This window comes from Triticum urartu, chromosome 7 (genome assembly GCF_003073215.2).
Source record: "Triticum urartu cultivar G1812 chromosome 7, Tu2.1, whole genome shotgun sequence".
Classification (NCBI taxonomy): domain Eukaryota; kingdom Viridiplantae; phylum Streptophyta; class Magnoliopsida; order Poales; family Poaceae; genus Triticum; species Triticum urartu.
This window is the reverse complement of record NC_053028.1, coordinates 618,511,575-618,525,570: the sequence shown is the minus strand read 5'-3', so window position 1 is coordinate 618,525,570 and position 13,996 is coordinate 618,511,575. Positions and strand designations below refer to the sequence as shown.

General features: G+C 44.9%; 1 protein-coding gene across 2 annotated transcripts; it reads right to left on the bottom strand.

Moving 5' to 3' along the window:
* Positions 1-9,938: 9,938 nt before the first annotated feature.
* On the bottom strand, positions 9,939-12,575 carry LOC125520328 (F-box/LRR-repeat protein 14-like). Of its 2 annotated transcripts, none has more exons than XM_048685218.1 (2): positions 12,397-12,575; positions 9,939-11,556 (listed from the first exon to the last, which is right to left on the bottom strand). In XM_048685218.1, the coding sequence occupies exon 2, from the start codon at positions 11,541-11,543 to the stop codon at positions 10,113-10,115; it is 1,431 nt and encodes a 476-aa protein (XP_048541175.1). In that variant the 5' UTR covers positions 11,544-11,556; positions 12,397-12,575; the 3' UTR covers positions 9,939-10,112. The 2 variants fall into 2 exon arrangements, with proteins under 2 accessions (XP_048541175.1, XP_048541176.1); XM_048685219.1 differs by having other exon boundaries at positions 12,453-12,560.
* Between the last annotated feature and the right edge of the window lie 1,421 nt (positions 12,576-13,996).

The following is a 13,996-nucleotide window of genomic DNA, read 5'->3' as shown; positions in this document are numbered from 1 at the left end:
TTTACGGGGAGGCACAAACACATCTTCATCAGGCGTCATGGGACACCCTGAAGGGGCTGTCTGCTCATAGCTCCCTTCCATGGGCATGCGTGGGCGATTTCAACAAGGTACTAAGACAGGATGAACATGATGGGATAGGCCAAAGATGCCAAGCACAAATGCAAGGTTTCCGGGAAGCCGTGGATGTTTGTGGATTGATTGACTTGGGTTACCAATGGAGGATGTGGACTTTTGAGAAGAAAGTTACAGGCGGCACTTACACTAGGGTGAGGCTAGACAGAGCCCTAGCAGTGGCGGAATGGAGCTCTATGTTCTCGGGTGCAGCGGTGGAACACCTTACGGCGGCGACCTCTAATCACTCGCCCATTCTTTTGAAGCTGGATTCCACAGGAAGGCACCAAAGGAGAGGAAACCTGTTCAGATATGAAGTTATGTGGGATTCCCATGCAGAACTGAAGCAAACCGTGAGATCAGCATGGGATCCAAACAGCAAAACCCTTCGGCAAGTGCAATACGAGCAAAGCTAGCATCGCTTGCTAGCAATCTAGGAGAATGGAGCAAACACACTTTCGGCAGTGTTCGAGGTGAGATCAGGAGTTTGAAAAAAGAGTTGGATAGGCTGAGAAATGTCAATGCAAGGGCCGGCCCTAGTGCCGTTGAGGTGAAGATCAATGATCGCTTAATCGAACTGTACCTCCGAGAGGAGCTGATGTGGCGACAACGGTCACGGGTGGACTGGCTATCGGCGGGTGACTAGAATACACACTTCTTTCATCTTAGGGCATCAATGAGACGCAGAAAAAACTTGATCAAATCTCTACAGAGACAGGATGGACAACTCACGGATGACCCAACTGAGATGCAACAAATGGCGTGGCAGTTCTATCAGCAGCTATATACCTCGGAGGGGGTTCAGGGCATGGAAGAAGTGCTGCAACATGTACCATCAAAGGTAACAAATGAAACGAATGAAAGTCTTATGGCTCCTTACAAGGATGAGGAAGTAAAAACCTCACTTTTCCAAATGTTTCCCACGAAGGCCCCGGGGCCAGATGGGTACCCAGCCCACTTCTTCCAAAGACATTGGGACATCTGTGGGGCTTCGGTCACCAATGCAGTTCTTGGTATACTGAGGGGTGAAGAGAGTCCCAAATGTATAAATGATACTCTACTGGTTTTAATACCAAAGGCAACTAACCCTACACTTTTGACTCAGTTCCGACCGATTAGCCTATGTAATGTTCTCTACAAGATAGCATCGAAGGTCCTTTCAAATCGGCTCAAAGTGATCTTACCAGATATTATATCAGAGGAGCAATCGGCTTTTGTCCCGGGGAGGCTTATCACATATAATATAATCTCAGCCTATGAGTGCCTAAATTTTATGAAGAGAAACCGGTCAAAGAACAACAGTTATTGTGCGTTGAAGTTAGACATAATGAAGGCCTATGACAGAGTTGAGTGGAGTTATCTGAAAGCCATAATGGAGAAACTGGGGTTCGCAGCACCATGGGTCTCCATCATCATGAACCTGGTATCTTCAGTCTCTTTCTCAATTTTATTTAATGGCGTGAAATTGGAGGAGTTCAAACCCTCCAGAGGTATTCGGCAGGGAGATCCTATTTCTCCATACCTTTTCTTGTTGGCAGCAGAGGGCCTTTCGTGCCTTTTGAAATCACAAAAACAGTCATCCCAGCTCGGCGGAATTAAGGTGGCACCGACGGCACCGTCAGTTAACCACCTATTTATTCGCGGATGATAGCCTGCTATTTTTCAGGGCGAGTGTTAATGGAGCTGAAGAGGTATCAAACCTACTGGAGACCTATTGTGTTGCATCGGGACAGAGAATAAACAGAGAGAAATCTTCTATCTTTTTCAGCAAGGGGTGCCCTAAGATTGTAAAAACTGCAGTGAAGGGCCATCTTCATGTACCCAATGAATCGTTGAGTGACAAATATCTTGGGTTACCTACGGATGTGGGGCACTCCAAGAAGGGGACTTTCAAATATTTAAGTGATAGAATTTGGGAGAAGGTTAAAGGTTGGATGGGGAAGTTGCTGTCAGCAGGTGGGAAGGACGTGCTAATTAAGTCCGTAGCCCAGGCTATGCCAGTATTTTCAATATCATGTTTCAAACTCCGTAGGGGGTTGTGTGAGAACATAAATGCCACTATTCAAAAAATTTGGTGGGGCTGCAAATAAGGAAAACGAAAACCAGCATGGGTATCTTGGGAGGTGATGACTAGGCCTAAATATTTGGGAGGATTGGGCTTCAGATATCTCGAGCTTTTTAACTTGGCCTTATTGGCGCGACAGGCATGGAGGCTTCTTCAGGAGCCTACCTCGCTCAGTGCTAGGATTTTGAAGGCTTCTTATTATCCCAATGGAACCATTCTCAGTGCAAAACTGGGGTCTAGACCATCACAAATTTGGAGAGCAATCGGAAGAAATACTCAAGATACCTGTCTGCATGCGAGACGTTCCTGATTCCTGGGCATGGTACCCTGACAAGAAAGGTAACTTCTCGGTTAGCTCGGCCTACCGAATGATAATCAGCACCAAGATAGAAAGAGAGAGCTGGTTGGAGGGACGCGGGAGCCATTCTGAAACCTCAGCTGAAGAGAAGGCGTGGAGCTCTCTCTGGAAGCTGAAAGTCCCGTCCAAAGTTCAAGTATTCCTGTGGAGGCTGGCACGACATTCTTTAGCAACAACAGATGTTCTTCATAACCGAAACATGTCATTTCAAGATGCTTGCCCCTTGTGCGGAGGAGAAGATTCATGGAGGCACGCCCTTGTCTCTTGCATGATGGCTAGATGCACATGGGCGTTATCAGACGAGGAGACTATGGACGGGATGAGGAAGAATGTTCAGTCAAGTGCCAAGCATTGGCTGTTTGATCTCTATGACACTTTGAGCAATGACAAGTACACCAAAATGGCGGTGACCCTGTGGGCTATTTGGTATGCAAGGCGAAAAGCGATTCACGAAGACATTTTCCAGAGCCCGCAACAAACTAGTTCTTTTGTTAACTCTTATCTTCAGGAGTTACAAACCGTCCCAAAAGAGCCTAGACAGGCGCATATAGTTGTTTCACAACCACGGGCTACTCATAGATGGCTTCCGCCTGAAGAGGGGGTAGCTAAGCTGAATGCGGACGGGGCCGTTTCTGTTGATGGTGATGTGGGCGTGGGCGTGGCGGCTGCGATATGTCGAGATCACACAGGAGGGTACCTTGGCTCATCAGCTGTTGTGTTCCGGGGCATCATGGAACCTTCGATCCTTGAAGTCTATGCATGCAGAGAGGCAATGGCCTTGGTAGAAGATCTCAACATTCACAGGCTATGCATTGCAAATGATTGTCAAGGAGTGGTCGCGGACATCAACTCCGGAAGCAGAGGACCACATGCATCAATTCTACATGAAATATCACAACGAAGGAGTCTTTTTCTTTCTTGTAACTTTGTTTCGAACGTAGAAATTTTAATTTTGAGGCTCATGATCTCGCCAAGTTTGTTAGTACTCTTTCGGTTGGTCGTCATGTCTGGCTGGGCATGCCTTACGACCCTATCCTTGTACCCACAAACATTCTCTTGGATTAAATAAAAACTGACGAGTATTCTCAAAAAAATATTGAAATCACTAATTAAGATGTACTCCTTCCAAAATCACTTCCACCTCCCAAATTGTGACATGTGGCTAGGCTGCATTGTGCCACTTGTCGCAACCCGGAAGATTTCCCTTTTTCGTAGATCTGTTTATTCAAAACATTTTATCTCTTAAACCGTGCGTTTAAATCCCGAAACATTTTCAGAGTTGGATTCCTCGCGTTAAGATCTTTAAAACTAGATCCCATGTTGATAAGTTTTAACGAACTTTTTTCCACAAAAAAGAACCGGGCGAAAAGCACGAACTAAGAGCATTGTTTTCCTTTTCCGAAAGAGGCACGACCATGCCTCTCGTGGAAGCAAATCCGTGTCTCTCTCAGTGAAGGAAAAACACATTTTTTTCGTTTCCAAGAGGCAGGGCCGTGGCTCTCGCGGAAGCAAATCTGTCCCTCTCGCGAAATCAACCCATGCCTCTCGCGGAAGGAAAAAAAATATATTTTTTTTCGTTTTCGTGAGGCGCGCCCGTGCCTCTCGCGGAAGCAAAATGTGTCTCTCGCGGAAGCAAACCCGTAGCTCTCGTGGAAGAAAAAAAAGCTTATTTCCATTTCTGAGAGGCACGGTCGTACCTCTCGCGGAAGAGAAAAAATAGAAAACGTATTTTTTTCGTTTCCGAGAGGTACGTCCATGCCTCTCGGGAAGCAAAGCCATGTCTATCGAGGAAGCAAAAAAAACATGTTTCTTTGTGTAAAAAAAGTCGAAAATTTTCCTTGTCCAAATGTTAAGAAAGACTGATGGAAACCCAAAAGGCCGGAAAAAAACCCTAGAAAAAAACAATTTAAAAAGCCGAAAAACTAGTGCGGTAAAAATAAAAAATAAAATTGGAAGGAGCACCTAGAGCGCGACATGTGGCGATGTCTGAGAGCGCGCTTGACCTTTGGGAAGGCTCCCGAACGGGCGCTCCTTAATTAGTTGCTCCCTCACTTGAATCCCTATTTGCCGCGCGCTGCGGCAAATTGTTGCCGCATCGCACAAGGAGGCGCACTAGCGAAGTGACTGGGCTGGCCCGCTTGAGAAGTTCATTCGTTCCAGTTTGGAACATTTTTCCCCCGATTTTAATTTTTCTTTTTATCCTATTTCTTTTCTCCGGTGTTCTTTTCATTTCCTTTCTTCTCTTTTCAAGTTCTTTTTACTATTTTCAAGAAAAATACATGGAAATTTCAAATATTGTTTGGAATTCAAAATTTTGTTCCAATTTTTAAATTATGTTCAATTTTTTTGTAAAAATGCTTACTAATTTTAATAAATGTTTGGAATCTCAGAATAAATTGCGATGTCTGATTATTTTGTTTGAGATTCACAGAAATGTTGCAAAAATGTTTCCATTTTCAAAATTTGTTCACAGATTTAAAAAATCCTCCCGTTCTCAAATTTTGTTTAGAATTTCAAAAGGTGTTCACATTTTTTTAAAACTTGTTCCTTGTTGTAAAAAAATGTTTGAAATTTTAAAAAATGTTTCATTGTTCAACATTTGTTCACAAATGCTAAAAAAGTTCGTATTTTCCAAAATTTGTACACAAATTATTCCCTTTTTTCAAAACTTGTTTGTGTTTTCCCAAAATTATTCAGAATTTTAAAAAAATGTTCCCATGTTTCAAGATTTGTTCAAAAATTTAAAAAATATTCCTTTTTAGAAAAATTTGTTCATAAATTGAAAATTTGGTCACATTTTTGAAAAAACATGTTCATGTTTATCAAAATTGGTCGGAATTTTAAATTGTTCCTTTTTTAAAAAAATGTTCACAATTTCCGAAATTGTCCCCCTTTTAAAATTTGGTTACAAATTCAAAATTGTCAAATAATATTCAAAACTTATGCGTGTTTGTCAAAATGGTTCAGATTTTTTTGAAAAATTATTCAGAATATTCAAGAATGATTAAGAAAAGGTAAAATAATTCAATCTACGGTTGTTACTAGTTCTAAAGTAATCGCGCCATATATTCATCATGAACTATAATCGGCCATAGTGGCTAGCCACCTGTGTCTACGGCGAAGCGACCGTGAGCTCGAATCCTAGCTGATGCTTAGTATTTTTTTTACACCGCTCGCAGCTCCCGCATGACCGGCCCCGCTGGAGGGCAGCTCTGTGCGAGACCACAACATTCTGCCGCAGAATGCAGCAGATAGAAGATCACTAATAATTAAGAGGTATCCTGCAAAGATTTTTTTTTGAACTGGCCAGCATTGCTGGCGTTTCATTGATTTAGCAGAGGAGAATGGTGAAACAGATGATTAAGTGATCGGTGGATGACAGAGGTGGTCGAAGCTGACCAAGAGAAAAAGGCCTAGGCTCCACATGCGGATTTCTCACGGTGTGCCCAAAGGGGTGCTCAATGCATGACGCTCCCGCGAGGCGCCATTGCTCCATGTCACTGCGGCATTCGCTGATGATGTTGTCATGGAGCGGGGTTTGGCCTCTGAAAACAGCACCGTTTCTAGCCATCCATATGCGCCAACAGATAAGTGCAAGCATGGATTTGGTGCCCTTCCTTGCTGCCGGCGTCGAGGCCGCGATCATGCGCTGGACCTTGTCCGTGGACGAGGCGCCACCATCCCATATGTTTGGGTGGAGAGCAGAGCAGCCAGACCAGGAGGCCGATGTACTCCATGCCTGCCTCGCCATCGGGCAATCACAGAAGAGGTGCACGGCGGTTTCCAGATTGCGCAGGCAGAGTGGGCAGAAATATCCCTTCGGCCATCCTCTTCTCTGCAGCCGATCGTTGCACCACAGGCGATTGCGATGTAGCAGCCATAGAAACATCTTGTGCTTGCCCGGCGCCCAGATCTTCCATATGATCGACCTGAAACAGCAGCTACTCGTCGAGACTTGTGCCTGTTAAGCCGACCTTGCAGAGTAGCATCCTGATGCGGTCAGCGCCACGAAATGGTGTCGTTGGAGCTGGGGTTGAACGTCGTGGCCGCCGCCCTGATCTCCCTGGCGAGCTGCAGGACTTGGTGCACAGTGTCGTCCGTGGTGCCGCGCCGCAGGTCCAACACCCATCTGTCCCCCTGCAGCGCTGCCTGAACCGTTCGAGCCTTCCTGGAGGAGAGGGCGAATAGCACCGGGTACGCCAGCCGAAGTGGGCGCGCGCCCAGCCAGGGACAATGCCAGAAGGTGGCCGTGTCGCCGTTTTCGATGGTGATTGCCGTTGAAGCCGTGAACAGGGCGCGGTCCCCCTCGTCGCAGGGTGTCCCCGTGCCCACCCAGGGGCGTGCTGGCCGTTGCCAAGATAGCCAGAGCCATCGCAGACGAAGCGCCCGCGCGAAACATGAGAGCTCGTGGATGCCCAGGCCGCTGTGGCCCTCCGGCTCCGTGACGTCCTTCCATGCCACCTTGCATTTTCCGCCGGAGATGTCCTCATCATGTGCCCAAAGGAATCGTCGGCGTGCCTTGTCGATCTCCTTGAGGAATTTCCTGGGCGCCTTGAGTGCTGTCAACGCGAAGGTGGGCATGGTCGAAAGCACGCACCAGATGAGGACGCGCCGCCCGGCTAGCGGAAGTTGTTTGCCCTTCCAACCGGCGAGCCGAGCCTTTATCCTATATAGGACGAATTGTAGGTGCACTAACCTAGTTTTACCTAACGTGACCGACAGGCCAAGGTAGCGGATGGGGAAAGCCGCTGTTTGGCCGGCCAAATTCTCGAGGACGGAGGCGAGGTCGATGTCGTCGCAGCGGATTGGAACTACTGAAGATTTGGGAAGACTAATCTGCAGCCCTGTGGAGTCACCAAATAACCTCAGGATGTCGAGCAGCGCGTCCACTTCGCGCCTCTCGGGGTTTGCAAAGACGATCGTGTCGTCGGCATAGAGGCTCACCCGCAACCTGGCCAGACTTCCTGGCAGTGGTTTTAGAATCCCCACGGTCGTCGCCTGCTCAAGCAACCTGTGTAGCGGGTCGATGGCGATGATGAACAACAGGGGGAGAGTGGATCCCCCTGCCTGAGGCCGCGAAGGTGGAGGATGTTGCCGGCGAGTGTCCCGTTGAGCGAGCATGTCGAGGATGCAGTGGACAGCAGAGTGGCCATCCAATCCCTCCACCGTGCGCTGAACCCTAGCCTTTGTAGCAACTCCAAGAGATACTCCCAGGAGACCGAGTCGAACGCCTTGGCGATGTCGAGCTTCACTAAGAGGGCCGGGGTTTTGCGGCGGTGCAGGGCGCGAACGGAGTTCTGTACGAACATGGAGCTGTTGTGGATGCACTTGGTCTTCTGGAAAGCAGTCTGTGCCGGCGAGATAATCTGATCGATGACGGTGGCGAGCCGGATAGAGAGCACTTTAGCCATCAGTTTTGCGATCGAGTGGATCAGGCTTATTGGCCTGTAATCCCCTAGTGCTGTGGCGCCGTCCTTTTTGGGAAGCAGGACGATCTTCGCGTGGTTGAGCACCGAGAAGTTGCCTCTGGCCAACCCGTGGAATCGGTCGAAGACAGCCATAATATCATCCTTGATTGTGCCCCAGCATGCACGAAAGAAAGCGCCGGAGAAGCCGTCCGACCCCGGTGCCTTTTCTGACGGCGGGGCCATGATCGCGGCCCAGACCTCTGTATAGGGGGTACGGCCCCGTTGACGACGCGCGCAAAGACGTCTCTATGTTGTGGCCTCGCATTCTGCCGCATTCTATCTATTGTCGACCTTGCAAAGATCACTCTCACCTTTCCAGCTTGCAACAAATGGCGGTCTCGTCCCCGTCGGAGGACAGCTCTATGCGAGGCCATAACATTCTGCCGCAGAATACGGCAAATAGAAGATCCTTAATAATTAAGAGGTATCATGAAAAGGTCACTCCCATCTTCCTAGCTTGCAACAAATGGCGGCCCCGTCCCCGTCGGAGGACAGCTCTATGCGACGCCACAACATTCTGCCGCAGAATGCGGCAGATAGAAGATCCCTAATAATTAAGAGGTACCATGAAAAGGTCACTCCCACCTTCCCAGCTTGCAATAAATGGCGGCCCCGTCGAAGGACCGCCCTGTGCGAGGCCACAACATTATGCCACAGAATGTGGCAGATAGAAGATCCCTAATAATTAAAAGGTACCCTGCAAAGGTCACTCCCACCTTCCCAGCTTGCAACAAATGGTGCACATGTAGTGCGCCGCTTGTCGCAACCTAGAAATTTTTCTGTTTTCGTAGATTTATTTATTCAAAATGCTTTATCTTTTAAGCATGCACCCAAATCGCCAACTGTTTTCACCATTGAATATTTTGCCTCGAGATCTTCAAAACTAGATCCATGTTAATAAGTTTTGACGAACTTTTTTTCACAAAAAAAACCCGGAAAGAGCGGAGCCTCCACAAGAAGCAAATATGTGCCTCTCGCAGAAGGAAAAACGTGTTTTCTCTCTCTTTCAGATAGACACAGTTGTACCTGTCGCGGAAGCAAAACTAAAGCTCCAGGAGAAGCAAATATTCTCAAAGTACGACCTTTAGCCTATCAAAAGTTTTACATATATTTTCAAACAGAGGTAATACTTTTTAGAGTTCAATTGTTTTCAGCCAGATTATAACTTAGTACACGACAATCACAGCAAAAGTTCAGCACTGGCTTCTCCAATTTTAGGACACGATCTTCTCAAATGGTGTACCCAATTCTGATTTTCCACACTCATCATACTCTTGTGATATGTATAAGAAACGCTACCCCCTCTAAATTTCTAGAAGCCTGTAATTAGCACACAGCTATGTTATTTGCCTTCAGTGGCTCAAGTTTCAGTTGTACTCAACTTCAATGAGATGAGTACACTGCATTTGTAATCTAAAAACCCAAATTATGCTACGTAGTAACTACTCGTAACTTATATTTTGAGAAGCAAATGAAAAGACATTCCCAAACAGAATCAACATCAACAAAACAAGCATGTCGCCTTTGTAGTACAGGTCTCCATGTGAAACATTGACCATTACTACACTGATCCATACCAAAGTTGCCACACGCAAATACTCCCTCCGTTCCTAAATATTTGTCTTTCTAGAGATTTAAACAAATGACTACATACGAAGCAAAATGAGTGAATCTACACTCTAAAATATGTCTAAATACATCCGTATGTTGTAGTCCATTTGAAACGTTTAGAAAGACAAATATTTAGAAACGGAGGGAGTAGCAGGCAGAGGCAGATCTTCAAAATCCCTTGTGTAGTAAAAAAGGGTTCACGACATTTCTTAGAGTAGAAACCAAACAGCAAAAATAGGGAATCTGGGCCGATTTGTGTGGATTACAAAACATCGGTATAGAGAGAGTAAGAAATTAAGCAACAAGAATTACAGTACTCGAGTGGTGCCTACTATAAAAGTTTCATACAGAAAAATTATAGCAGTAAAGGTAGAAGCAATAGAAAGTCCAGACAAGTGAATCTAGGTCTGATGATGCACAGCCTTGTCCAATGATGCACACTGAACAAGCTAATGGCTTCAGCAGCAAATTCATACTGAAAATTTTGGAGATCACTTCATCAATACATAAGGGAATCTGGAAACTTGCTGGAGTAGTGAACTGACTTGGCAACACCCTGCGCAGCTTGCAGAGAGATCTCACCACAATACTCAATGACCAAAGACTCTAACTTACGTGCACATCCCAGTTCAGCCAATCCAACATCAGTAACCTTATGACACACCCGAAGTGTGAGATGACTCAAGCATGGGGTGTGCGCAATGAAGCGCATCCCAGCATCAGTTACTGCAAAACACGCTATAAGCTCGAGTGTCTCCAGATGTGGTGAGGATGAGAGGGCCTTCATCCCCTCATCATCAAAGAAGTTGGCGGTGTTTAGCATGAGAACACGAATTGGGCAGGACTGAATGAGTGCCAGAAAACCCTGCTGTGTGAATCCAATTTCTGATGGCCAGTCAGGGGAACATGGTATAAAGCTGAGGTCTACGACCTGAAGCATGGGACAATTGAGGGCTAGAGCGTAAAGGCTGTTATCAGTAAATGGCGTCCTGGTTTCCCAATCGCTGACATCAATAGAGTAGCGCTGCAGGTTGAGCCAAAGTTTGATGCTTTTAAGGTTGCTGCAACTCCGAGATAATGCAATCATGTCATTGTCATTTAGGGCATGAACATACTCAAGGCAAAGCTTCTCCAATGCTTTACACTTCCCTAGGACAACACGAAGTCCTAGTTCTGGCCAAGTTCTAATATGCGCCAACCTTAAAACCTTCAAACTCTCACAGCAGAAATCATATATATCCATGCTGTGAGCATCGTATGAGGAGTCATAGACCACATCACCTGGAAGACGATCATGTCTTTTCATTTCAAACTCAAACTTCTGGAGCTTCATCCATCCTGAACCAAACTTAAGGAAGTCATAATGATTGATTCCTCTGCAATTCTTCACTACAAGCTCTTCCAACGATCCATCCCTACCAAGGTATTCCAGCCATTCTACACTAGTGATTTTTTCGCAATCAATAAGGTGGAGAGCAGATAGACTTGTGCAACCAACTGCAACCGAGAAAAGCCCACTTGAAGTTATTTTTGGTACGGAGTTCAGCCTGAGAGACACCAATGTCTTGCAATAAGTTAAACAACCAAGCCCAGAGTCATCAATGCATGAGCAGAAGCTTAAAGTGAGGTCAATCAGCGAGGAACAGTGAGATGAAAACCCAAAAAGGCCTTTGTTGTCCAACTGCTTTCCATGTCCAGGTATACAACCAGAGTAATCGATTTCCACTTTCTGCAAATTTGGGAACCGGACGCACAATGATGTCAGTGCTTTTGTAGCAGTGCAAAGACCGGCACCAACATGGATAGCACCCCTTTGATTCCCCTCTATCTTGTAGAGCTGCTTTGACACAAGGGAAAGAGAATTCAGATCACTTGTCCTGGTGATCCTCTTGAGAATCTCTGTCAGCAGAGCCTCCGGTAGGTCCTCCATCGAACAAATTCAGCTGTACAAATCAGGTAATATATAAATATCAAGGTTCAGAAAACAACCGGAAGAGCTGGACTCAAACTTATGATATATCAAAATAATGCATGTGAAGTTAGATGGAGATCACACTGGCAACACTTATTGCTACGAAGAAAATACTGATGAAGTTTGAGCATTTTCTGTACCCGTCCAAAACTCGTTTGTTCTTCATAAGCATGGAGATTTATTAAAGTAGCTAGCACCTTATCTGTCTCTAGGTTGTTGGAAAGAAAAAATGACGCTACAGGCAGGCCACATCATTGAATTAAACTAGAACCGTAATTAAGTAGCAGAGCCTGAACAATGAACTAACCAAGAGAATACAAAGAAACGAGCCAGAATTGACGCAAGCAATTCCGCAAGAAGACCCACGTGCTGAATCTGAACCAACTTTTTTTAGAACTTATTCGGAGGCACCTAACAATTAATAACATGAAAACCAGAGCATATATGCAAAATAGTTGGTACTTGTAGCGTGCTTGGGCAAGAAAGAAAGTAGGGAAATCATTTAGCCACAGCCGATGAGTTCACAGGGTGCAGTGATTATCAATAGATAAGGCCAATCTAATATCTGTTCAACTAGAAATACTAGTATTTGTTGCCACCATAGGCTAGTCCTCAGCTGCAAAAAGCTTACTTTCTACCTAGAACTAGAAGAATGGCTTTACAGCAATAAATCTATGGATGATACTACCGGTTTGGTTTCCCCTATCAATCAAGAGAGCGAATCGAGAAAACAACCGTGTACATGTCGAATCGGGGAACCAACGCAACGAACAGCGGAACAGGGGTCAGGAGAAGCGAAAAACGGCGGTACCTTGAGCACGATCGGGAGATAGAAACGGCGGCGAAGACCGTAGGAGAGGAGGGTATCTCCGCCGCCGCTCGACCTCGGCCCGCAGCGGAGGACAATGCCCCCGCTTCTTTGATTCGGAGGAGAGGAGAGGAGAGTGTAAGCCCTAGTCTCTTTTCCAGCGGAAGCGGAGGAAGATGTGGGGCGCATTGCGAGCTGCAGCGGTGGTGCCGCGCTCACATGGGCCACACCAGGAATGCCTGCGGGCCGACGCGCGCTATTTTCGGCCTTCTAGACTTTTTTTCTCAAAAACACGGAAAAATCTAAAAGTAATAAGAAAGAAAATAGGAGAAAATATAAAATGTTCATATAATCGTTTCAGTAATAAATAAGTAAAATTTTAAGGCGTATTAAATTTTTTCCATGTCCATGAATAAAAATTAACATGTATGTACTTATTAAAATGTCTATAATTTTTTTAAATGTTCTTGTATGCAAAAAATAAATGTTCATGTGTGACGAAAAATGTTCACATGTATCAAAATAAATGTTTGCGTTTATCGAAAAGTGGACATGTATTTTCATAAATGTCCTTGCATGTAGAAATAAATGTACATGCACATCAATAAGAATTACGTCATATTTAATTATCAAAAAAAGAATTACCTCATACTATTTCAGAAGGATTCTTACATGTGAAGGAAATGTTAATAACAATAAAACTAGACACAAAATATAAAGGATGAAAAACAAAAGTTAAGATGAGTAAAGAGAAAATGGGAATATAGAATTAGAATAAGGAAAAAATATAGTACAGACAATGTTATTGTGCTACGACCCATGTGGAAGAGTGCGTGGTGAAATGACCATGTCGCATAGAGAAGCAAAATAGGTGTTATAAAACAATTATGGATTTGGTTTCAAGAAATGTATAAATAAACTACTCATTTAGTTTTCAAACACAAATACAAGTTGAGGCTCAACTAAGTGTACCAACAACTTAAATTAAACAAGTTGAGCACAAGTTATATAATAACACAAGTGATAAAGAACCTATAAGAAGATAAATAACTTGAAGCGCCAAGACTATCAAATACAAAGCACAAGTAAATAAACTCGAGTATAGGGATAATCGAGACATGAGGAGATGAAGGTTTATCCTGATAATGAAGGAACCTAATCAGAGTTAGAGTGGTGCAAGTAACCACGAAGTTCCTGGAACGCCACTAAAGGCTCACATTTTTTCTCCTTGAGCCTCCACCACAAGTTGGTTATCAATCCTTATTGCTGGCTTCTTCCTCCACTCCCGAGATGACAAGTTTCACAATGAAACTGCATGGTGCCGGCATGTATGGTTGTGGTAATTAAGGACAATCCATATGGACTAGTGTTTGTATTGAGTTATACTTGAAATTTTTTCCATAAGCAAATGTTTGGGGACCATATGTTGGATTCAAGGTTGAAAGAAGAGGAAAGTGAAAGAAGATGGAGTTCTTGTGTGTGACTCAAATATTGTCTTACACTAGCATATGAGTTAAGCGATGGAGGGTCAAGATCTTGAGAACATGATTACAAAAGAAGAGTTCAAGTGAAGAATTCATTATGTATCTCAAGAGATTGTGAT

What these genes read in the sequence shown, in the direction of transcription:
- LOC125520328 (XM_048685218.1), bottom strand. Translation starts at nt 11,543, where the DNA reads ATGGAGGACCTACCGGAGGCTCTGCTGACAGAGATTCTCAAGAGGATC.